Below are 24,806 nucleotides of genomic sequence, written 5' to 3' on the forward strand. Positions count from 1 at the left end.
CACAAGCAGTGAAGCAGGTCTGTAGATGTCTATCTTTCTCTCCCCGTCTCTGTCTTTTCCCCTCCTCTCTCCATTTCTCTCTGTCCTATCCAACAATGACGACATCAATAGCAACAACATTAACTACAACAATAAAAGGGAATAAATAAATAAATATTTTTAAAAAGACTCAGGAGTCAGGCGGTAGCGCAGCGGGTTAAGCGCAGGTGGCTCAAAGCGCAAGGACTGGCGTAAGGATCCTGGTTCGAGCCCCCGGCTCCCCACCTGCAGGGGAGTCGCTTCACAGGCGGTGAAGCAGGTCTGCAGGTGTCTATCTTTCTCTCCTCCTCTCTGTTTTCCCCTCCTCTCTCCATTTCTCTCTGTCCTATCCAACAACAATGACATCAATAATAACTACAACAATAAAACAACAAGGGCAACAAAAGGGAAAATAAATATTTTAAAACATTTTTTAAAAAAGAAAGACTCCTCTATGCTCTTATAAAGTCAAATATTGAGTCTAAGTTATAGGAAGTGGAAAGCTCTGACTACTGAGCTCTTTCTGCCTCATTTTTAATTCTTTGGAAATGAGAATTCAATCACTGGGATTTTTTTTTTTCTTGATGTGTGACTGCCTTTCTCAGAAAACCCTAACCAAATTTCTCCCTTTTGTGAGGTCAGAAGACAAAAGAATGGGGCCAGGTGGTAACACACTTTGTAAAGCACTTGTGTTATCATGCACAAGGACCCAGCTTCAAGTCCCTGGTCCCCCCCACCCTTGCAGGGGAGGGAAGCTTCAGAAGTAGTGAAGCAGGGGTACAGGTGTCTCATTCTCTCTCCTCTATATCCCCTTCCATTTCAGTTTCTGTCTCTACCCATAAATGAATAAATAAAATATATTTTTTGAAAGAGTCTTTAAAAAAAAAAAGATAAGAACAAGATCTCTCTGCAGTGACTCCCAGGTTTTACAACATTTCCACTGTGAGCATCTACTCTTGAAGTTAACATGCAGGCTCCATATTCACCGTAAGACCAAGACCAAGGCACTTAGGTAAGCAGATACTTCTTTAGTTAATTGATCTTTTTCTTTCTTCCTTTTTTTTTTTTTTTACTTCTTTAAAGGGCTCAGGTAGTGGTCCAAAACTTCTTGTTTTTGTATAAAACTTAGCAGTGTAAGTTATCAATCTAAATGAGCCCCCACAGCAGAGCCAAAAAAATTTTTTAAAAAATTCAATTCCAAATAACACAAAGTGAACGAGCTTCCAGGAAAGATAATCAAAATGAAAGGAATGTAAGGAAAAACAGAGAATGGAAGATTCTGTAATTTTTATTACAAAAAAAGTTCAAACCCTTTACATGCCATGACATTAAATGTCAACTGTAAATCCTTTGCAAGCAAACCTTTTTAAAAAATATACATAATGTATATATTTACATTCAAGTTCGAGTAACTGGTGTCAAGGCGTAGTTCAAGTTTTAATCTTGACACACCTTGTGGATTTGTACTGCTACTAACTAAACAGAGATTGTGTCATCACTCAGGCACATGGAGAGGTAGAAACTGCTTTTTAGAAGAGGGACAAAAAACTGAAGTGCAAATGTGAAAGTCATCATTGAAGCAGCTTAGCTACACCAAAGAGGTTTTGGTCATCATAAGACGTTGAATACATGTAACTTTGTCTTTTAAGTTAAAGCCAGACAGAACAACTTTGGGTAGATGTTCTTCTAAGCACACCATAGAGGTGGCAGAGCTCAGCAACTATGGCTCTACCAGTCTACAATCAAGAAGTGCATATGACTAAGTTAGGCAACACAGCAGCAGGGCTGATCTCGCAGCTGGGCACTTTGTCCCTGATAATACACAAACGAATGGCTTAAGAAACCTCACATTAATATCTGTACACCCATGGCCTGGAACTCAGAAGGTAACTGTGATAACTTCTTTTCCCAACTTTTCACTATTTCCCTATTAATTTTTGTCTGTGCCTATTTCCATCCCAAACTGAGCTAGTAAGTCTAGAAGGGATAGGGGTGGCCTATGTATGACTTATGTATGCCAAGATTTCTCGGTCTCAAGACTAAATCCTCAAGAAGGCTCCTGGGCCTGAGATGGACTTCCAGGGATCTTGCCAGACTTTGTGGGGCTCTTTCCAGACAGAGAGAGTTGAAAGGAAACCGCAGGAGTGACAGAGGGTAGAAGTCCTTCTCGTTCTCTTTTCTTCTGCTTCATCCTGCGGTTCTGGAACCAGATTTTGACTTGGGTGTCATTCAACTGCAAGGAGTTGGCTATCTCGATGCGGCGGGCTCGGGTTAAGTACTTATTGAAATGAAACTCCTTCTCCAGTTCCGTCAGTTGCTTGGTGCTAAAATTGGTGCGGATGGCGCTGGAGGGGCTTGCTGCTCCAAACTCTGTGAGTTTGCCTGCAAAGAAAAAGACAGGGCGTCAGTGGGTGATGGGGGGTGCGGGGGACGGGGATGGGGATGGGGTGCTGGCGAGCAGCGGGGCTACAGTCTCTGCAACCCCAGAGATGCAGGCTGTGAGTGTGTAGGTGGGGGGAGGGTTTTTCCCTGCCCTTTTCCCAGTGCCCAACTTTTTTTCTTCTTCCCTCTCTTCCTTCCTTCCTTCTTTACTTTTTCTTTCGTTCGGGAGGTACGCTCCTTGGGATTCACCTGCTTTGATGGTGTTTTGCAAACACCCACACCGCAGGTGTCAACGGGGCACCTGCGACGGGCTCCCCGCGCTGCCCTGCAGGCCGCCCGGCCCAGCAGCGCAGATCCGCCCAGGTGCCTGCGCCCCGGGGGCCGGCGACTTACTTCTCTTCGGGGCGCTGCGCTTCACTTTCATCCACTCGAACGTGCTGAAGGCGCCACGGAGGCCCGAGGTCGGGGAGGTGGCCCCGGGGGGGAAGGCACCGGGGGCCGGGGACGCGGTCTGGAAGGCGCCGGATTGGTGGCCGTCCGCCGGCTCCTTGAGACACGCCGGGAAGGGGCCGGGCTCTGCGAAGGCCGCACAGTCCACCTGGCCGCGGAGGAGGAGGGAGCCGCCGCCCGAGAACACGGCCGAGGCGGCGTAGTGGACGTGCGCCCCGCCGTCGTCCGCCGGCCGGCCGAGCGCGCACGGGAGGTCGAAGGCGGGGCCGGGGCCCAGGAAGCCGAAGTCGGTCGCCCCGGCCGCGGCAGGTGCGGCGCCCGGCTCGTAGGCTCCCTCCAGGGGGCAGGGCGCGTACGGGGGCGCGGCGGCGGGCGGCGGGGCGGGGGCGGCCGGGGACGAGGGCGCGGGCCGGGCGGCGGCTGGGGGAGGCCGGCAGCTGACGAAGGCGCCGTCGCCGCTGCCCAGGGGGAAGGCGGGCTGCAGGGTCACCGGCCGGGCGTCGGCGCCGCAGAACTTGGGCGCGAAACTGAGCACGTCGCCGCCGCCGCAGGACACGTACTCCAGGTAGGAGCTCATGACGCCGGCCCGCCCGCGGGAGGGCGCGGGGCGCTGGGCCGGGCTGGACCGCCGCTCGGCTTAGCCTCTCCAGCCGGGCTGCCCTCGCCCGAGGGACATAGTGGCCTAATATAGCGGCGGGGGTGGCCACGTGGTTGAGGCCGGCCAATCGGCGCCTTCCCCGCACGGCCCGGGTCCCGACGGGCGCGCGCCTCCCCGCGCCTGCCCCGCCGCCAACTTTGCCAAAGCTGCGGGAGGTCGCTGCCCAGCGCCCCCAGACCCCCGGGGGAGCCCAGGAGACCCGGGCGCGGCCAGGGGAGGGCGGAGCGGGTCTCGCGACGCCCGCTGCTCCCCTACAGGTAATGGGGGTGGGGGGCGGCGGCAGAAGTGACCGCTCGGGTGGGGCAGAAAGGATGGAGGGACCAAGAGCTTGTACTTGTAATTGATGGGAGGCCAGCTTCGGGGGTGTGGATTGTGGGTACGGCGGTGTGGAAGGAGCTGAAAGAGAGCGGGGACTGCCCCGAGCCGCCCTCCCTCCAGGGAAGGTAAAGTTTGCTCTTTTTCTGAGTCCCTGCGTTTTGGAGCTTCTTGGCGCAGACACTATCCCTCTCCTAAACCTGGAGCAGATGTTTCATTTCTCCCCAGACCCGCTCCTTCTCTCCTACTCCTGGGAATCATGTGCTGCAGGTCTGTGTACCTTCCTTCATGCGTTCACCTCTAGGCTCGATTTTCAGGTTCTTTTCAGTATACCCTGTGGTTTCTTTTTACCTTTCCATTTGTGGCAGCAAGCTTCGGGCGAGTGTTTCGGTGCCAGGTTTTGATTTGGAAAGCAGATAAAGTTTCTGTCTTGTGGAGAAGTTTAATAGATTTCCCCTTTCTGACTATGCTGTCAAAATAAAGGATCTACTCGTGTGATGGAGCAAGCGCTGTTTTGTTTGTTTGTTTGTTTGTTTGTTTTCTCCCTTTCCTCCAATCTGTTGAGCTGGCATGAGCACCCGCACTGCATTCGCCTTAGGAGCTTGGCTGCAGGGCTCAAAGGCATCCAAGGACTGGTCAGATCTCAGTGGTTTGGACGGGCTTGTACCTCGAAGCAATTAAAGCCTATATTCCATCAGATAAGTGCTGCGTAGTCTCTTGCGAGTGAAATCTTGAGGGCTCACCATGTTAATGGGCTCATTTCTTTCCCTTGATAATATGGTTTTGTTTACTGAGTGTAGAGAGATGGAAAATAAAAGTGCAGTTGGCACAGGGAATGAAGAGTAGAAGGGTTAGAAAGACAGGCTTTCCACTGACAGACTTTCCAACTTCCTTGAACATTTCTTTTTAATGTTTTCCTTCATCAAGGCTGTAGGAAGATAACAAATTAAATGAGTAAACGCTATTCTCACACAGCAATAATGAAAGAGCGTGGTTTCTTACATCTCTGTGTGAATGAAGAGCCTACTCTTGGCATCTTCAAGTGTCCTTGAGAACTTGATCTATTACAGCCTATGAGTTATGGTGACCGGGGTTTTATTATTGTTTTACTGACCCACTTGTCATGAAAGAGCGATTGAGCTCTTGCCTAAAATTCCACTCTGAGGAAGTCTGGAAAGTAGGAGCCACCACAGTCCAGGGAGCTGGTTCCTTACAGAGATGTGAACTTGTGAATAAACAAAGCCATACCAAAAGTGAAGTTCTCTGGTGAGTCTGAAGCTGAGACAAGAGGGGGGAGGGTTCAGCCTGGGTGGGGAAGAAGAGTGTAGACACTCAGGAATGAACACAGTTTACATTCAGGGCCCTGGGGTCCCTGTACTATAGGCATTCGTGGATTTGATTGGGAAATAGAATCCTGTACTGAAAATAGCCCTTCAAAATTTGTGTTCTGTTGCAAGTCAGAGGACAGTTCCAAGATAAATTTTAAATGAGAGAAAAAGTAAGACACACCCCCCCCCCAATGCCTGCCCCCAGCTCCCTAGCCAGAAACAATAGAGAGCTCTTCTAAGCTAGTTGAGGATCTGAGCATAAATGTGTTTCCTCACTCTCCTTGCTCTGGTCTAGTAGAGAAGAAGTATTAGCTAGTCAGATGCTGCAGAGCTCACAGTGGCCCCTTATTCACCCCATGGATAGTTTTTTTTTTTTTTAAAGAGACAGAAAAAGAGAAGGGGAAATGAAAGAGAAAGAAACCACTAGTTTCCTTCAGTGTGTGAGGGCCAACCTAGAGCCTGGGCCTTATACATGCCAGATTAGCACACTATCCAAGTGAGCTATTTAGTCTTTTTTTTTTAACTTTTAAAAAAATATTTATTTATTCCCTTTTTTGTTGCCCTTGTTGTTTTATTGTTGTAGTTATTATTGATGTCATTGTTGTTGGATAGGACAGAGAGAAATGGAGAGAGGAAGGGAAGACAGAGAGGAGGAGAGAGAGACAGACACCTGCAGACCTACTTCACCACCTGTGAAGCAACTTTCCTCAGGTGGGGCTCCAGGGGCTCTAACTGGGATCATTAAGCTGGTCCTTAACGCTATGCGCCACCTGCCCTTAACCCATTGCACTAACTCACTCCCACTATTTAGTCTTTAAAACCAGTCCTATCTGAAAAGGCCCAGAGGGCCTTGGGGGCTGTCAGGGGAGGGAGAGGTGCAGTGTCAGTAAATCTTTTTGAAAAAGACAACCTCCTGGCTACAACCCAGGCTGTAGGTCACAATAGCCTAGCCTTACCTGCCTATAAATCTGCCCTTTTCTCTAAGGCTCCTGGAAAAAAAATCTGACAGCCCAGGTTTCTTGGCAACATTCATGAGAGCAAGAGCCAGGTTTTTAGAGTTAACTATGTGGGCAAAGACTGGATTCTGCACGCACCAGTTAAGCACTAACTTTGATGCAGCCATAGGCAAAAGCTAGGAGAAGAAGAAGAAGATGCAGCCATAAGTGGCCTCCGTTATTTCCCTGAAACATGTTTTTTTGGGGGTTTAGTTTTTTGCAGAGTAAAGATAGAATCCTAAAAGAGAATGATATATATATATACATATCTATGTATATATAATATATGTATATAATATATAATATATAATATATATACATGTATATATATTAATATTGTGTTTTCAAATCCATGGGTGGGAGGAAGCCGACAGGCTGTACAGTATTTGTCCAGACCTAATAGCAGTCTTCTGATAATCGTATACAGAGGGTTACATTCTCTTTGTTCTCTCTCTACTCCCTTTAATCTCCCAGTCTTTGGTTCTGTCTACACCATGGGGTTAAGGCGTGTCATCTCTACTCCTTGAGTTTGCAGGTTGGAAGGTAGGACTCTGGGCATCTCAGGCTCAGATTCAACCAAAGTTTATCAAGGACCAACTGCAGAAGAGTATCTTGTTGGGCTGCAGAGACAGCATAGTGGTTCTGCTACAGATTCTGTTGCCTGAGGCTCTGAGGTCCCTGGTTCAATCCCCAGCTCCACCATAAGCCGGAGATGATCAGTGCTCTGGTCTGTTTATCTATCTTTCTTTCTTTCTTTCTTTCTTTCTTTCTTTCTCTCTATATCTCTCTGATAAAACAAATAAAAATGGGAGGTGGGCGGTAGTGCAAAGCGCAAGGACCGGCCTAAGGATCCAGGTTCTAGCCCCCGGCTCCCCACCTGCAGGGGGCGGCACTTCACAAGCAGTGAAGCAGGTGTGCAGGTGTCTTATCTTTCTCTCCTCTCTGTCTTCCCTTCCTTTCTCCATTTCTCTCTGTCCTATCCAGCAACAACATCACTAATAGGTACAACAATAAAAAAAAGGGCAACAAAAAGGAATAAATAAATATTTAAAAAAATAAAAAATAAAAATATCTAAAAAGAGCATCTTGTTAGAGGGGGACAAAAAGATGCTAGGGGAAATAAGCTGTTCTTAAACCGAAAGGCAAAAGAATTCATTTCTGACAAGTATTTAGCAGTCTCATAAAAGTAAATTTATTCTGGAAGATTCTGAGGCTATAATTTTCTAGGGAAATGCTGAAAACCAGTATTGGGAGAAATGAATAAAGAGATGTGGAATATAATAATTTTAGTAACCTATCAATCTGTCTCTGAAATATTCACAAGGTATGGGAGATACTATTATTTGTTCAAACCACAAATTGCAAGAGCCACTTGCCCTGCTGGGTCTTGGTGCTGTTTAATGCTCAGCAGGACATGACAGCAGAGGTGCATGATGCCAGGCTGTGTTTGATGTAGGAATGCTTTGAAATCTCTCCCACCCTGCTCACCACAACAGCTACTCCCAAACACCTCCATCATCCTCTGTATGTACCTTTCACCTTTGAACAAGCTTCTTTTCTGCAGACAGAAGTGATACAGAGTGGCAGTCTGGTCTCCTGTGTGTTTATAATTGATTCTAAGACATCTCTTGCAACTGTTCTCCAGAAATGCCAAAATCACTTCATGTAGGGAGGGAATCACCACAGAGGCATAGTTTTCTTAGCTTGGCCCCAGAGATTTTAATCAGATAGTGCTGACTCAGAGGTCTTTATTTGTAATAAGACTCTGGAGTGATCCTAGAGCAAGGGTTCCACACAGATTTTCCATTTTAGGAGCAGGAAGACAGTGTGAGGAGAAAGAGATGATTTTGTGGGGAGCGCCTGGAACCAGGTCAGTGAGAAGTCATGACTGGCTGGTGCATGACTGTACCTGAAAAGGATCCGGGATCTTAATGGATTGTAGGGGCACAGAGGTCAAAGTCAGTGTTAAACTTAAATCCGGTTGGCCTGAAGCTTCAGACCATGTTGCTTCTTGAAGCTGCTTAAGAGCATGTAAATTTTTGGTTTCAGTTTTTTTTTTTTCAAATAATTACTTATTTCCTTTTTGTTGCCCTTGTTTTTATTGTTGTTGTAGTTATTATTGTTGTTGATGTCATCATTGTTAGATAGGACAGAGAGAAATAGAGACAGGAAGGGAAGACAGAGAGGGGGAGAGAAAGACACCTGCAGACCTGCTTCACCGCTTGTGAAGTGACTCCCCTGCAGGTGGGGAGCCGGGGGATCCTTACATCGAACCGGGATCCTTACATCAGTCCTTGTGCTTTGCTCTCCCACTCTTATTTTTATATGAAAAAAGTCAGCCTGAAGAGGCAACATCCCCACTAAAAATCATAATGCAAGGAGCATTATGATTCCTAAAATCACTTCATGGGGGGGAGGGGATCACCATAGAGGCATAGTTTCCTTGGCTTGACCCCAGAGATTTTAATCAGCTATATCTGACTCAGAGGTCTTTATTTGTAACAAGATTCTGGAGTGATCTTAAAGCAAGGTTCTCTAGACCCACACTTTTAGAGCTTCCACTTTAGAAGCTAGAGGACAATGTGGGGAGAAAGAGATGGCTCTGTGGGGAGCCTCTAGAAGTAGGTCAGTGAGAAGTCATGACTGGCTGATGTATGAGTGTACCTGAAAAGGATCCAGAGTCTTAATAGATCCTAAGGGCACAGAGGTCAAAGTTGGTGGTCTGCTTAAGTCTAGTTGACCTGAAGCATCAGGAAATAGCCTTCAGAAGTAGTCAGTAGGAGTCTTCCAAATTGAGCACTCTGCAGAAACCCAGCTCACTTTTTTAAAAAATATTTATTTTATTTATTTATTCCCTTTTGTTGGCCTTGTTGTTTTATTGTTGTAGTTATTATTGTTGTCGTTGTTGGATAGGACAGAGAGAAATGGAGAGAGGAGGGGAAGACAGAGAGGAGAGAAAGATAGACACCTGCAGACCTGCTTCACCACCTGTGAAGTGACTCCCCTGCAGGTGGGGAGCCGGGGTTCGAACCGGAATCCTTATGCCAGTCCTTGTGCTTTGCGCCACCTGCGCTTAACCCGCTGCGCTACAGCCCGACTCCCTCACTTTTTTTTTATATATATATAAAAAGGAAACAGCCAAAACCATAGGATAAGAGGGGTACAACTCCACACAATTCCCACCACCAGAACTCCATATCCCATCCCCTCCCCTGATAGCTTTCCTATTCCTTATCCCTCTGGGAGTATGGACCCAGGTTCATTATGGGGTGCAGAAGGTGGGAGGTCTGACTTCTGTAATTGCTTCCCTGCTGAACATGGGCATTGGCAGGTTGATCCATACTCCCCACCTGTCTCTCTCTTTCCCTAGTGGGGTGGGGCTCTGTGGAATCTGAGCTCCAGGACACATTGGTGGAGTTGTCTGTCCAGGGAAGTCAGGTTGGCATCATGCTAGCATCTGAAACCTAGTGGCTGAAAAGAATTAGCATATAAAGCCAAACAAAATGTTGACTAGTCATGAACCTAAAGGCTGGAATAGTGCAGATGAAAAGTTGGGGGGGGTCTCTATTTTGTAGATAGCTAGTAGGCCTATTTTAGTTCTATTCCAAAGGGCCGGTGACTATACTACTTTCTTTTTTTCCCCCTGAGCCTGAAATCTGATATGCAGGTGGATCTGGGGAGATGGTGTCATGACTGGGAAAAGGACCAGAAAGCTGGATCAGGGAAGAGAGTAGCTCCCAAATACGGGAAAGGTATATAAATACTGTTGACTGTCCCAGCTCACTTTTTAAAATTTTATTATATTTATTTTCCCTTTTGTTGCCCTTGTTTTTTATTGTTGTAGTAGTTATTATTGTTGTTGCTATTGATGTCATCATTGTTAGATAGGACAGAGAGAAATGGAGGGATATGGGGAAGAGAAAGATAGACACCTGCAGACCTGCTTCACTGCCTGTGAAGCAACTCCCCTGCAGGTGAGGAGCTGAGGGGCTCAAACTGGGATCCTTAAGCTGTCCACCTGCACTTAAGCCACTTGGCTACCGCCCAACTCCCCCCAGCTCACTTCTTACCATCTCCCTGCCTTGGCTTTGATGATGCCTGTGAGGTAGCAGGGGAAGGAAATTGGTGTTTTCCAGTGTCTACGGGGAAAAGAAAAAACAAAACAAAAAAGTAAAAAAAAAAAAAAACCTTCAGTGACTCTGAGACAGTGAATAGAGAGAAGGAGCAAAAATTGGGGTGTTGGGGCCAGGTGGACGCACCTGGTTGATTGCACTTGTTACAATGTGCAAGGACCCAGGTTCAAGCTCCCAGTCCCCACCTGCAGAGAGAAAGCTTTGCAAGTGGTGAAGCAGTGCTGCAGGTGTCTCTCTGTCTCTTTCCCTCTCTATCTCCCCCTCCCCTCAATTTCTGGCTGTCTCTATCCAATCAATAAATAAAGATAATAATTTTTTTAATTGGGGTGCCAAGAAGGAAGACTCAGCTCTCATTTCTTTCTGCCTATCCCCAATTTTAAAAAAATATATAAACATTTGAGCCCTAAGCATCCAGAGAAGCTAATATGTCTCTTTACCTAAAATATTAACTATTCTTCTAGCTAAAGGCTGACTTTTCACAGCTTAAAATGTCAATACTAGAAAGTCCCATGGGGGGAAAAATGACTTCAGACATTTCTCTTGAGACTAAAAGGCAAAGCTAGCAGCCTGGGAAGTGGCACAGTGGATAAAATGTTAGACTTTCAAGCAAAAGGTTCTGAGTTCAGTCCCTGGCATTCGATGTGATGCTCGGATTCTTTCCTCCTCCACCTCCTCCTCCTTCTCTCTCTCTTATTAATAAGTGTATTTGTAAAAGATAAAGCCATTCTGGGGAGTTGGGCAGTAGTGCAGTCGGTTAAGCACAGTAGTGCAAAGTGCGAGGACTGGCGTAAAGATCCCGGTTCGAGCCTCCGGCTCCCTACCTGCAAGGGTGTCGCTTCACAGGCGGTGAAGCAGGTCTGCAGGTGTCTTTCTCTCCTCCTCTCTGTCTACCCCTCCTCTCTCCATTTCTCTCCTTCCTATCCAACAACAATGATGTCAATAACTACAATAAAACAACAAGGGCAACAAAAGGGAATAAATAAATAAATGTTTAAAAAAATTAAAATAAAAAATAAATATTAAAAGAAAAATGATAGGGAGTCTAGTGGTAGTGCAGTGGGTTAAACGCAGGTGGCACAAATCGCAAGGATCGGCATAAGGCTCCCGGTTCAAGCCCCTGGCTCCCCACCTGCAGGGGGGGGGGTCGCTTCACAAGCGGTGAAGCAGGTCTGCAGGTGTCTTCCTCTCCTCTGTCTTCCTCTCCTCTCTCCATTTCTCTCTGTCCTATCCAACAACAATGACATCAACAACAATAACTACAGCAATAAAAAAAGAGAAGAAAAAAGACAAAGCCATTCTGCAAAAAATGAGAAAAACAATCTAACTCCTCCAGCTCACTTCTTTTCTGCAGTCAACAGAAGCAAGACTGAAGCAGACCTTTCTCTGCAGTTGGCCAGCCTCATTGGCAAGGAACCAGAGCAGTGCTGGAGAAGATGACCTCATTTCTGGAGATCATACAGCCACTGTGGTTGGAAGGGAGGGAGACCAGCTTCCCTCTCTTTGAGATCTGTTTGTTAAACTTAAAAAAAAAAAAAAAAAAAAAACCACTGGGGGTGGCAGAGGAAGGGAGGAGGAGGAAAGAGATGGAAAGAGAACCAGACCATCCGTCTGGATCATGCAGTGCTGGGAATTGAACTCAGCACCTCATTTTTCTCTACTCAGGTTATGGCTGGGGCTCAGTGCCTGTGTGATTCCACTATCCCCAGCAGCCATTTTTATGAGTAGATAATGAGAGACAGAGAGAGATAGAGGAGAAAGAGACAGAGAGGAAGAGAGATGCCAACAGCACTACTTCTCTGCCCGTGAAGCTTCCTCCACTGCAGGTGGGGACCAGGGGCCTGAACCTGTGTCTTTGCACAGAATAACAATTGCTTCTCACTGGATGAGCCACCACCCAACCCCAGGACCTCATTTTACATCCAGTTCCTCTAATCAATGTGCTACCACCTGGGTCACTTGTTTATGAAACTGCTCCAGGGGCCGGGCGATGGTGCACTGGGTTGGGCGCACATGTTACAGTGCACAAGGACCCGGGTTTGAGCCCCCAGTCCCCACCTGCAGGGGGGAAGCTTCACGAGTGATGAAGCAGGGCTGCAGGTCTCTCTCTCTCTCTCTCTTTCTCTCTCTCTCTCTCACCCCCCTTTTCTCTCAATTTCTGGCTTTCTCTAGCCAACAAAATAAAGATAACAGAAAGAAAGAAAGAAAGAAAGAAAGAAAGAAAGAAAGAAAGAAAGAAAGAAAGAAAGAAAGAAACTGTGCTCCAGGTAGCAAAGTCACCTCTTGAGGTCCTCCTGCAAGAGAAGGCAGAGGTATACCTAGGTCTCCCGAGCAAAGGGAAGCAATCTTTCTTTTTCCTGCTTGTTCAGCACCACGGGCCTGGAGGGCCAAATCAAAAGGTGTCCCCAGACTAGCATTGCTGGACATATGCAGACACACAGAAATATACCCAGGTCAGTTGCACTATATTAATAATTCACTTTCTTTCTTTAATTTTAATACAGATAATAAGGTTCCCTGGTCCAAGATTCAAAAAGTACAAAAGAGTATTCAGTACAAGTTTTCTTCCCACCCTTGTCTCCAGACAACTAGTTCCCCTTTGCTTAGGCAAGCAGTTTTATTAGATTATCGTATCTTTCCAGAGACACTTGATTGCTATGCTGTGTGTGTGTGTGTGCATATGTGTGTATAGCAAAATTTTTATACAGATTATAATTTATATGAGAGACTGTCTTGGGGCCATGAGAAAACTGCCTGCTTGGCCACGTGTACAGCACAACCAGTGTTCAAGCTCCCTGTCCCCCACAGCACTGAGGAAAGCTTCAGTGTTGTGGTGTTTCTTTCTCTTCTCTTTCTCTCTGTCTCTCTCTCTCTATCTGGAAAAAAAAATCAGTCCTGAGCCATAAAACTCCAACAGCAACACACATAGATCAACTCTCCTGCATCATGCTTGTTTTTCTTGTATTGTGAAGAGCACTACCTACCCATAAAAGCAGGCAGAACTGACTTGCTCACTCCTGCAACATTCTGCTGTCGCACTGCACATATCTACCACAGTTTATCTAGTCACTCCCTTACGAATATGCATTGAGTTCAGTTTCAGTCTGTTGCTGCCACAAAGATGTTCAAGTCTCCATCTGTTAGAACTCCTAGGTGTGATATTATTTAGTAGGGAAAAAAAACAAACTGTCTGCACTGGCAAGTTTGATGCCTATTGCCAAACTGTTCTCCATAGCAGTGAGTCAGTTCACAAATCTATCAGCAGCGTAAGAGAATCCCTCTCTCCTCACACCCTTGCCAAGTGGGTGGAATATTGAAAAGATTTTTATTTTTGCCAATCTGATAAGTGCGAAAGAGTATCTTTTGCTTACCCTGAGAACATCTCCGGGATGTCATTCTTCCTTATCTTATTTGATCCCCCATAGTTCTTCTTTACAAATGGCAATAATGACACAGGAAAGATAAGCGACTTACTCTAGTTAGACTGTAAATGGCCACAGTCAGTCATGCAACACTTTTGCCAAGACTGTCACCCGGATGCTGAAGGAGGTTCAGAGAGAGAGAGAATAGCTTTTTTTGTGCATTCCCTAAAGGACACATGATATTGAAGAAAGAAAAAAAGAAAAAAGGCAGATAGGCCTTTTGATTTCTGCTAAAAGGCTTCTTCTTTAGTGGTCTGATACCAAGACCACATTTCTGAATGTATTCCCTGGAGAGTTCCCTCCGGAAGCAAAGGGGCCCTGATGAGCAATCTGATCTGACCCAGCCCCTAGCATTAGCTTAGATTCAATATCTGGAAAGCAATAAGGTGTTGTTTTTAATTTCTCTGAGACTTACTTCTCGCTGGCCACCCAGGATCTAAGTATTGATCTGTGTGGTGTGGATAAGTGGATGTTTTCCCTAGGTTTTAGCTTTCTTTTTAATAGTAGTTTTTGTTTCTGAGATTAACCTTGGGTTACAAGTCTATTAATGTTTGAGAAATGAAAATTCTCACCTCCTCAAAATGTGTTAGCCTCACCCCCACTAGAACACCAATATCCCTTCACCAAAATCCATTGCACCCCTCCCCACTGTCAGCCCCTCTCCCCCATTTCCTTTGTTAACCTAAGTTGTACATAGTTTAACCCCTATGGTCATTCTATATCCTCATTTTATGTAAGTTCCTTTAGTATTCATTAAAGGTCTGGTTAGTGGTAATTAATTGTTTTAGCTGTTGCTTGTCTGAAAAGCTCTTGGCCCCACTTTCAAACCTGAACTTAGCAGGATAAAGTGTTCTTAAGTGGAGGTCTTTTCCATTTCAAACACTGAGTATACCTTACCAGTCCTTTCTAGCTTTTGGGATTCTTGTTGAGAAATCTCTTAGAAGATTTTCCTTATAAGTGACTCTTTGATTTGTTTTTTCTGGTAGTCTTCAGAATTCTCTTTGTATTGACCATTTTAATTATTATGTCCTTTGAGGTGAACTTATGTTTGGATTAATTTTTCTTCGAGCTCTTTGAGCTTCTCAAATTTGGGGGTCTGTCTGCTTCTTTAATTTGGATAAGTTCTCAGGTAATATTTTCTTTTTTTTCTTTATTTATTTATTGGATAGAGACAACCAGAAATCAAGATGGAAGGAGGTGGTAGAGAAGGAAGAGAAACACCTGCCACACTGCTTCACAAATCACGAAGTTTTCCCCCCGCAGATGGGGACTGGGGGCTCGAACCCCTGTCCTTGCACATTGTAACATGTGTGCTCAACCAGGTGTGCCACCACCCGGCCCCCTCGGGTAATATTTCTTCAAATATGAATCCTATCCCTTTCTCATTTTCACTTCTTATACTCCTGTGTTGTGAATATTGTTCCTCCTGGTATGGCCCCATAACTCTTAGAATGTCTCCGTTTGTTTTAGTGCTTTTTACTGTTTGTTAGCTTTCTTTTAAGAGGTTACTTTCTCTACTTTATCTTCTGCTTCCATTTAGCTCATTGCCAGGTGGGTGGCAATGCTTGAGAATCCCAGTAGGGCAGGTGCTGCAGTGGAATGAGCCTGGAGCTGCACAAGGAGTGGACCTCTACCATTTATATGAGCATCTCTCTGTCCTAAGTTCCTGAATCCTGGACTTTTTCTTTTGATACTAGTTTCTCTGAGCTCCAAAGTCACTTCTATGCTGTTATTTCCATGTATGTTGTAGATTTTTGTTGTAGTGGCACCAAACAGACCTATTAGTCTGCCGCCATCTTGGCCAGAGTCTAGGTTGACCTCTCTATAGGACAGTCATTTGGACCTTGTAAACATAATGCCTACCACCCACATACTCTGCTACAACAATAAGTATAGGACAGATATCACATGATGAAACTGAAGGCAAGGACAAGTAAATGAATTGCTCAGTGAAAAAAAAAAAAATGTAAACCTAACACTGAACTCTTTATTTTTGTTAAATTCTCTTTATTTATTGAATAGAGAAAGTCAGGAATTGAGAGGGAAGATACAGAGGAAGAGAGACAAAGAAATACCTGCAGCACTGCTTCACCATTTGCAAAGCTTTCCCCCTGCATATGGGGAACAGGGACTTGAACCCCGGTCCTTGTGCATTGTAACATGTGGGCTCAACTAGGTGCCACACCACTGGGCCTCCCTACACTGAGATCTTTAGATGCCTCTGAAAAGTTTTCTTTTCCTCTATTCATTTTAGTGAATTATCTGACTATTCATCAGGCCCTCAAAATAAAAAATTAGGGATTAACATCCATGACTCCTTTAGTAAGTCCAGTTGGTCACCAGATCCTGTGGATTCTACCTCTTAAATGGCTCTGCTTTTCATCTTTGTTATGCGCGCTTATCTCTGTATTGAATAGAGGAATTCCTGTCAGCAACCTCCTTTCTTTCTTTGTTTTCATTTCCTTTCTCTTTTCTGCAGATATAGTTCCATATAAGCTAGCTTCCTAACTAGAAAATGTTATGTCCCAACATTGAATGCTCAGTGGCTCCCTAGCAGATTAAGTTTAGATTTATCTTACAAAATATCTTGTTCTAGCCGGAGCCCCCACCCACTTCAAACAATTCTCCTTGTTCCAAGTTCAAATTTTGTTCTTTCTTCCCTACCTGATTTTGAATGTCCTTATTTCCAAGACTGGAAAATAAAATTACTCTTAATAAAAATACTTGGGGGCCCAAATTTAACCATCTGAGAATCTTTTTTTTTCACAATTTACTAGTATCTATTCCTTTATTCCAAGTGCATTTTAGTCAGCCTCTTTTACAGTATCTGTCATACTGTCCTAGAATTCTTTTACTGCCACTAAATTCAAGGCCACAAGCCATTGTTGACTTGTTTTTGTATCTTGTAATCCAGTGCTGTGCACACTGGAACTATTTAGTAAGTCTTAGTGAGACACAAAGAAGTAGAGACAGACTCAGAACTAAGGACTCCAGGGTCATTATTTTTTTTAAATATTTTTTTAATATTTACTTATTTATTTTCCCTTTTGTTGCTCTTGTTGTTTTTTTATTGTAATTATTATTGTTGTTGATGTCGTTGTTACACAGGACAGAGAGAAATGGAGAGAGGAGGGGAAGACAGAGAGGAGGAGAGAAAGATAGACACCTACATACCTGCTTCACTGCCTGTGAAGCGACTCCTCTGCAGGTGGGGAGCCGGGGGCTCGAACAGAGATCCTTACTCCAGCTCTTGTGCTTTGTGCCACGTGCGCTTAATTCGCTGCGCTACCACCCGACTCCCTCAGTATTTTTATTAAGGAGGTCATGACTCTGTGTAAGGTTTAATGCTTCAGCATTTATTCAGCTGAAGCAAAACAGTAGAGCATTTCTTCAAAGGGGGGGGGGGCTTAGGAAACACATTTAGCCACTTAGGAACTTCTCAAGGGATATCACTGGGCAGGGTTGGTGGGGGGGGGGGGCACGGGTGAGGCAAAGGAGAGATGACCAGGAACTTTCCTAAAATTTGCAGAGGCTAAGTGAAAATGTACCTCTCAAGAGAGACATAGAGATGCTTCAGCACTCAGTCATCCCACCCCCTTCTGAGGCCAGCAGCTGTAGTGCAAATGGCTGGCTCCATCCCACCTTACAATCTATGCCTTTTTAAAAAATATTTATTTTCCCTTTTGTTGCCCTTGTTGTTTTTCATTGTTGTTATTGATGCTGTCATTGTTGGCTAGGACAGAGAGAAATGGAGAAAGGAGGGGAAGACAGAGAGGGGGAGAGAAAGATAGACACCTGCAAACCTGCTTGGGCCTGACTCCCAAAATCTGTGCTTTTGAAGGTATCTCTAAAGTGAACTCAAAAGAGCTGAAGTACAAATGCTCAAGATACCTTCCCCTTAGACCAGAGAAGAAAGAAGAGGCATGAGTGTGTGCTTGGTATTTTAAGGGCATTTTTATTATTTTTAAAATCAAATTGTGTTCCAAGTACAACAGCATCCTTATCCTGCTTCCAGCCCACACAAACCCTCCTGCAGGTAAATAAGGGAACTAAAATGGTTTAGACTCTCCCCTAAATCCTAGGGCCTCAGAGCAATTTATTTTTAATCCTTACATAAATTTGTGTTTGCAAGAACCTTCTCAACCCTTTGCAGTTTTTTCCTCTGACCCTGGAGATGAGGCTACCACTTAGGCAAGTGGAGGAGGAGGCTGCAGGATCATTGTAGGTGAGCATGTTGGGAGGCCTGGGCCTGTGACTGTTCTGGGGCGAGAGTGGCAGACAGTAGTGCTAGCAGGTGTGAGGAGGTGCTGGCACTGGCTGGGTAGGGGGCCCTCTGTTAGCGCCCACCTGCCCACCTTCGAGCCTCGGTCTCCTCAGCTTGTGGTTTCTGGTCGAATCCCAGCTGGCCCAGACTTGCTCTGAAGTAGGAGGAACCGCTGTCGAGTGAAAAGTGAACACGGGGTGATTGATGAACTCTTAATAGGATGAAGCCTACCCCCCACCACCATCCACACCACCCCCCAACACACACAGAAAATCCCTCGTCCCAGCCCCCTTCCCAGGCCTCAAAGCGGTTGCCAGCCGGTTGGATGATTAACTCACAGTTTGTCCCAGGCGGATGTGGAGCACCCACTCAGCTGCAGGCTGGTACTGTGCACCCTGTAGCCAGTAGGAGCAGGATCCTGCGCACGTCATGTCACGTGGCTGCCCAGGCCCAACCAGTCTTTTGTGCTGTGGAAGGTGACAGCTATTGTTCCTAGTGGGGAGTGCAGGGGGGCTAAGATGCAGGTTCCACACCAGCCCTCTCCCCAGAGTGTTCCCAGGTTGGAGGCCAGCTGGGAGCTTCCTTCCTTTGTATGTTCTCTGCCTGTAGCTGGTATGACATAGTCACCACCCCAAGGGGCAGCAGACTGGGGTGAGGGAGGTCAGTACCAGCTCTGCCACTGCCACCAGTTCAGCTTAGCTGACCCAGTTTACCTCTCAGCCTTGTAGAGGAGGTGGGGAGGGATATAATATCCGTGGGGCTGCAGTTTGAACAACAGAACCACCAAAAGGCCTTCTCTGGGGGCTGGGTGGTGGCTCATCTGGTTGACCATACATGTTACATTCCCCAAGGACCCAGGTTTGATCCCCTGGTCCCCACCTGGCAGGGGGAAAGCTTCACAAGTGGTGAAGCAGTGCTGCAGTTGTCTCTCTATCTCTCTCCCTCTCTACCACCCCTTTCCCTCTCAATTTCTACCTGTCTCTATCCAATAAATAAATAAAGATAATTTTTTTTAAAGGCCTTCTCCACTTAAATCAGGGGTACTCTGATTTTTAAAAAAATTTTATACTTATTTTCCCTTTTGTTGCCCTTGTTTTTCATTGTTGTTGTAGTTATTATTGTTGTTATTGTACAGGACAGAGAGAAATGTAGAGAAGAGGGGAAGAGAAAGATAGACACCTGCAGACCTGCTTCACCACCTGTGAAGGGACTACCTTACCGGTGGGGAGCCGGGGGCTCGAACCGGAATCCTTATGCCGATCCTTGCACTTTGCGCCACGTGCACTTAACCCGCTGTGCTACCACCCGACTCCCAGTCAGGGGTACTCTGTCCTACCTGCACAATAAGCCAGGCCTATAGGTCCTCCTGCCCTGGTGTTAGAACTGCCACCCCAGTTTAAAAAATAAATTTTTGTTTGTTTGTTTCATCTATACCAAGTCTCTCCACCAACTCTTGACTTGAGTTGAGTTCACCTCCTCGGGCTCTTACCAATATTAAAATACTACTCTCATGACACTCCAGATATTACTCTTCCATTTAAAGAATACAGAGTAACTGTAGGAACCAGTCAGGATGTTTTGCCTCAAACTCTGGGACTTACCCATTATCTCCTGCCTTACAGATCTCCTGAGGATCCATCAGCTACTTCTGCTCCAGTAACTGAGTGGACAACAATTTGGCCTTTCTTTCAAATAGAGAAACCTTTTTACTCACTGTACTTCAGGCTGGATCTGAGCTGAAAATGGGCCTTTGGATTGTCTTTGTATTTTTCCACTTTGCCAAGGTGGGTATGAGACCTAGTGGACATATTTTTGGGGCATGGGAAATAAGACATTTGGCATTAACTTTGGGCCTCAAAGATAAGAATTTGTAGCTGGAATAGAAGACAGGGAAACTGTGGGAACTAAGATTTTCAGATTTTCAGCCTCTGTGATGATCCTCTGCAACACCAGCACTGCCAATGAAGGAAGTACAGAAAAGTCACCTACTCAATTTCCCCCCTCCACTCTGGCTTTCTTTCTGCAAGAGTTATAATTCAGAACTTCTCGGAGGTAGTAACTAGGTGTCAGCTTGATGTGCCCAGAGAATTTAAGAATGGGTCTGTTCAGCCAGGCACTAGCTATATACCCTCTCTGTCCAACTGCAGGATTCTGAAGTGATAAAGCTGTAAGCCTCTTACAGGTGACCAGATTGGTTGTGTTTTTTTTAATTTTTTTTTTTTTGCCTCCAGGGTTATTGCTGGGGTTCAGTGCCTGCTCCATGAATCCACTGCTCTTGGAGGCCATTTTCCCCCTTTTGTTGCCCTTGTTGTAGCCTTGTTGTGGTCATTATTGTTGTTGTTGATGTCCTTCATTGTTGGATAGGACAGAGAGAAATGTAGAGAGGAGGGGAAGACAGAGAGGGGGAGAGAAAGATAGACACCTGCAGACCTGTTTCACTGCTTATGAAGCGACTCCCCTGCTGATGGGGAGCCAGGGGCTCCATCTGGATCCTTGAGCTTTGTGCCACCTGTGCTTAACCTCCTGCTCTACCTCTCAATTCCCTGTAGTTTGTTTTTTACCAGAGCACTGCCTGGCTTTGCCTAATGTTGATATGAGGGATTGAACCTGGGACTTTAGAGCTTCAGTCATGAAAGTCTCCCTTCCACTTCATTTTCATTTTAGTATTCACAAAATTCTGATCACCCTGTTTTCTTTACAGTTTCAGAATGAACAATCAAAACAATACCAAGATATCCCAGATGAAGGGGACCTTCCTAGACCTGTCAATGGAATTGATCAATTCTTAACTTTAGAAGGAAATTTCAGCTAATTCTTAAGACAAAATCAAGGCCTGTGACTGTCCCCCTGAATACTGAAGACATAAGCAGTCTGGCTCCCAGAGGTCAGAGAAACACTTTTTATTCGAACCTTAGGTTACTTCTTTGTTATTCAAACATACACCCACACAGGCATCCTCTTCACCCTCCCTAATGAAAAACCTTAACAGATGGAGAGCCTAAGCTCTCTAGTCTGCTGGTGAGAAGTTTCACTTCACTCAAGGGTCAGTCAGCTGGTGCAGACTGGGGAAAAGAGAAGGGAAGTTGCTAGCTAGTTTTTTTTTCAAAGTCTTGTTATTTATTTTTATTTTTTATTATATTAGTTTATTGGATAGAGACAGCCAGAAATTGAGAGGGAAAGATGTGACAGAGAGGGAGAGAGACAGAGAGACACCTGCAGTACTGCTTCACCACTTGTGAAGCTTACCCCTTGCAGGTAGGGACTGGGGGCTTGAACCTGGGTCCTTGCGCACTGTAATATGTGTGCTCAACCAAGTACGCTAACACCCAGCCCGCTAGCTAGTTTATAATAACTTTTTTTTGCTTCCAGGGTTACTGCTGGGGCTCAGTGCCTGCACCATGAATCCACTGCTCCTGGAGGCCATTTTTTCCCCTTTTGTTTGTTGTTGCCCTTGTTTCTGTAGCCTTGTTGTGGTTATTATTGTTGTTGATGTTGTTGGTTGTTGGATAGGACAGAGAGAAATGGAGAGAGGAGGGGAACACAGAGAGGAGTAGAGAAAGATAGACACCTGCAGACCTGCTTCACTGCTTGTGAAGCAACTCCCCTGCAGATGGGGAGCTGGGGGCTCGAACCAGGATCCTTACACTGGTCCTTGCTCTTTGCGCCATGTGTGCTTAACCCACTTCATTACCGCCCCACCCCCTATAATCACTGTATTTTAATAATCTTTACAGATAGAAATTTGAAAAACCCTGTCCAGCAAGGTTAGCAACGTCTAGGACTTGGGAAACCAATTGGCTGATGGGTCTCTTAGGGACTAGGCTTAGGTGCCGCACCAAAGGATAAGGTACTCTTCTCTATTTTCCACCTCACACTCATTTGAAAGCCTGTACAAAGAAATGGTACAAATGGATGGTTAACTTAATGATTCCATCAGGACCAGATTTTTCTCTGTCAGATCCTTGGATGTGGCTGAGGTCTGAAAGCCGGGAAATGTACTTAGTCACCCTTCCCTACACCCTTACAGGAGCCAGAGTTGCTTGCTCTCCAGGTCTTTCCTCTGCAACTTCCCTGCCCCCTGATCAGCTCAGCTGGGTGTACTCACTTTATCCCAGACTGGGGTCAGAGTTTCTCCTGTAGCTTCAGCAAGTTATCCTTCTTGCCTAGCTCTTTCCCCACCTCCACCTCCCAATTTTGCAACAGTCCAATTCTGGCTACCTCTTCTCTACCCTGTTTTATTTACTTCATATGTGGTTGCCTGGGGATAGAGAACCGGGGCTCCCAATTAACTACCAACCACCACCACAAACCACCATCCCTAGCACCCATCCGTGGACCTGGATTCCTCTTAAGATGATTCCACACAATCGATCTCCCTGAACCCCCCCCCTTCCCTAGCTTCCCCCAAATGGTCTGTTCAGGACAAAGGCAGAGCTAGGAGACAGGAACCACTTTCATCCCCTGGGCACAGGAGCACCTCCCACAGCCCCCAGGAAACACACACACACACACACACACACACACACACACACACACACACACACACACACACATCTCTCTCTCTCTCACCCACACACACACACACTCTTCTGCAAGTAGCCGCCATCCCAGCTCTGCCTTTGTCCTGTGGCGTTCCCAGCAGCTGAGCTGAGCTGGTGGAAGAGCTATGCGCACAATGGCGCAACACCGGGCAGCGAGGGGCCAGCCGCTCCTTGGTCAGGGTGCGCCCCACTCCCGTCCCCTGCGCTGCACCAGGGCACCAGTCCTGGGATCGGGTGACGGTGTCCTCCTGGGCGAGAGGCCTGGGCCTGGGCGCCATCGCAGGCTGCGCGCCCCTCCCCCTGGCCTGGCTCCTCGGCTCCCGGCCCGGAGGGGGAGGGGCGCCTGGCGCACAGAGCCGCTATTGTGACCTTCCCGGGCGGCGCGGGAACCCGGGAGAGTGTGCCTGTGGCTTGGGGGAGGCAGCGGAGTGCGGTGGGGTGGTGGCCCCCTGGGAGATAAAGGTCTGCAGCGTCTGCGGTTGGGACCTCCAGAGGATATTCGGTTGGGTTTAGACCCTGGTGATACTAACATTAACTGCAGGCTCAGAAGGAATAAAATGTCTGGTGAAGGCCAAGGCGGCTTGTTTATAATTCATGAAGTTGTAAATGTTTGTGCCGCGGGCTCCTGTTCTCTCGGCATGGGGACGTGCCCTCCCCACACTCGCTGGAGACAGGAACCCAGCCCCCCTCCCCAGGGTCCCCATCCCCATCCCATGACACTCACGCCAATGGTAGGATTGGAGCCCAGCCATTCTCAGAAGCCTGGGGGGACCTTCCTCCAGAGGTGAGAAAAAGCCGGTTTGGTCCCAAGCGAATTCCCCATTACACACACACCAGGCGAGAGAGTGGTGTCTGGGGTGGTTGCAATTGCCCAGAGAGATGGCCCCCAACCCCACACTTCTGTGCAGCCTGAGAAAGAGAGGAAGCTGCTGTCATCTCTGCTAGACTCAGTTTAAAGTCTAATCTATGAAACCCTAAGCCGCAGATGACACTTGGGGCCTGGCAGACACCCGCAGACTCAGCAGATACTCTTGTGGTAACATACTGCGCTGGAAAATGCCTGGAGCCATGATACATTATGTATTTTTATTATTATTTATGGTAGGAAGAAGAGATGGAGAGGAACCCGGCTGAATCTAAACAGCCTGACAATTCGTCTATTCAATATTTACCCAGTTCAGAAAGGTGGCTGTAATCCCTGCAAGGCAGCAAACTCTTCTTTATTTCCATAATAGCTTAAAAAATAATCTCCTACAAGACAATTAGAAATTCTGCCTATGGGTGCAAATTTCATAGAAAACACTTTTAAGCCTTAAAAGTGGGTAAAATATGCCTTCCGTTGAAATCATTTATTCTGTTGATACTCTGCTACAACATGGATATTTTTCAGCCTGCTTGGATAAAGTGAGATTTAGCAAAAGGATATTTATTCCCTTCCCACCCTCAGTCTAACATGCCATTTTAAAAACAGCACAAAGGAACAAGGAAACTAGATATTATTCTGAGTCATCATTATGTAGCGAAACACAAACATCCAAATAGAACTAATTGTTGTTTCACCAGAAGATTAGAAGTTAAATTATTTTCACACAATAGAAATTTCACCTCATGTCACCGAGGATGTAGTAGGAGTTGCATTATTTGTCAAACCAAATCGAGATGCGTGGGCCGACTCTGCTGAAATACAAAAGAACTGAAGCTTCTGTGGAGGCGTTTTTTCCAAGTGCCTCCTCCCCAGAAGCGGGTGAGTTGTCCACCCTTGGCTGAAGTCACACTAATATTTACAAAATGGTTGTAAATCCTCAAAGACATTTTTGCCCATTTTGTACAAAGGAGCAGGAGTAAACATGGCGTTCATATTTGTTCTGTTCCATTAATGAAACTTTTATTACTTTACATTGTGGGGGGGGGGAGAATGTTTGTTTTCTTTAGAAATGAGCCGCAGACCACTGGGATGGCAAAAGACAGGGCAGCACTTGCTAGAGAAAATGCCTCGAGATGTGTCTCCAAATGACCATTCCTGGCTCTGAGCTATAGCTTCTCCACACCTAGATCCTTCTTGTCTCTCATGTGATTGTCAGTTTTCTTTCAAAGTTAATATTTTATGATTTAATGCAGAAAAATGAACTTTGGCCTCCCCAGTAGAAATACAGTTCAAAAATAAAACGTTCATTTGTGTCTAGAAAGGGGGGTGGGAAAAGGCAAAATAAAGAAAGCAGGTGCAGCTGAAAGCCCTACTCCCTGAAAGCCCATCCCAACCAAGAACAGTTCTAGGTTTGCCTCCCCAGACTTCCTCCCTTTTC

At 46.1% G+C, this 24,806-nt stretch overlaps 1 protein-coding gene and 1 long non-coding RNA gene across 2 annotated transcripts; one reads left to right on the plus strand and one right to left on the minus strand.

Moving 5' to 3' along the window:
• Positions 1 to 1,290: 1,290 nt before the first annotated feature.
• On the minus strand, positions 1,291 to 3,532 carry HOXD1 (homeobox D1). The gene is made up of 2 exons (XM_060177672.1): positions 2,794 to 3,532; positions 1,291 to 2,400 (listed from the first exon to the last, which is right to left on the minus strand). The coding sequence occupies exons 1-2, from the start codon at positions 3,425 to 3,427 to the stop codon at positions 2,066 to 2,068; spliced, it is 969 nt and encodes a 322-aa protein (XP_060033655.1). The 5' UTR covers positions 3,428 to 3,532; the 3' UTR covers positions 1,291 to 2,065.
• Positions 3,533 to 3,610: 78 nt separating this feature from the next.
• On the plus strand, positions 3,611 to 24,710 carry LOC107522604 (uncharacterized). The gene is made up of 4 exons (XR_009545923.1): positions 3,611 to 3,765; positions 19,585 to 19,746; positions 20,670 to 20,846; positions 23,609 to 24,710. It is a non-coding gene; the product is annotated as an uncharacterized LOC107522604 (long non-coding RNA).
• Positions 24,711 to 24,806: the final 96 nt, after the last annotated feature.

Source organism: Erinaceus europaeus, chromosome 18 (genome assembly GCF_950295315.1).
Source record: "Erinaceus europaeus chromosome 18, mEriEur2.1, whole genome shotgun sequence".
Taxonomy (NCBI): Eukaryota; Metazoa; Chordata; class Mammalia; order Eulipotyphla; family Erinaceidae; genus Erinaceus; species Erinaceus europaeus.

What these genes read in the sequence shown, in the direction of transcription:
- HOXD1 (XM_060177672.1), bottom strand. Translation starts at nt 3,427, where the DNA reads ATGAGCTCCTACCTGGAGTACGTGTCCTGCGGCGGCGGCGACGTGCTC. An exon ending in GCGCAGCGCCCCGAAGAGAA is followed by an intron (nt 2,401 to 2,793) that starts GTAAGTCGCCGG and finishes TTTTCTTTGCAG; the next exon opens with GCAAACTCACAGAGTTTGGA.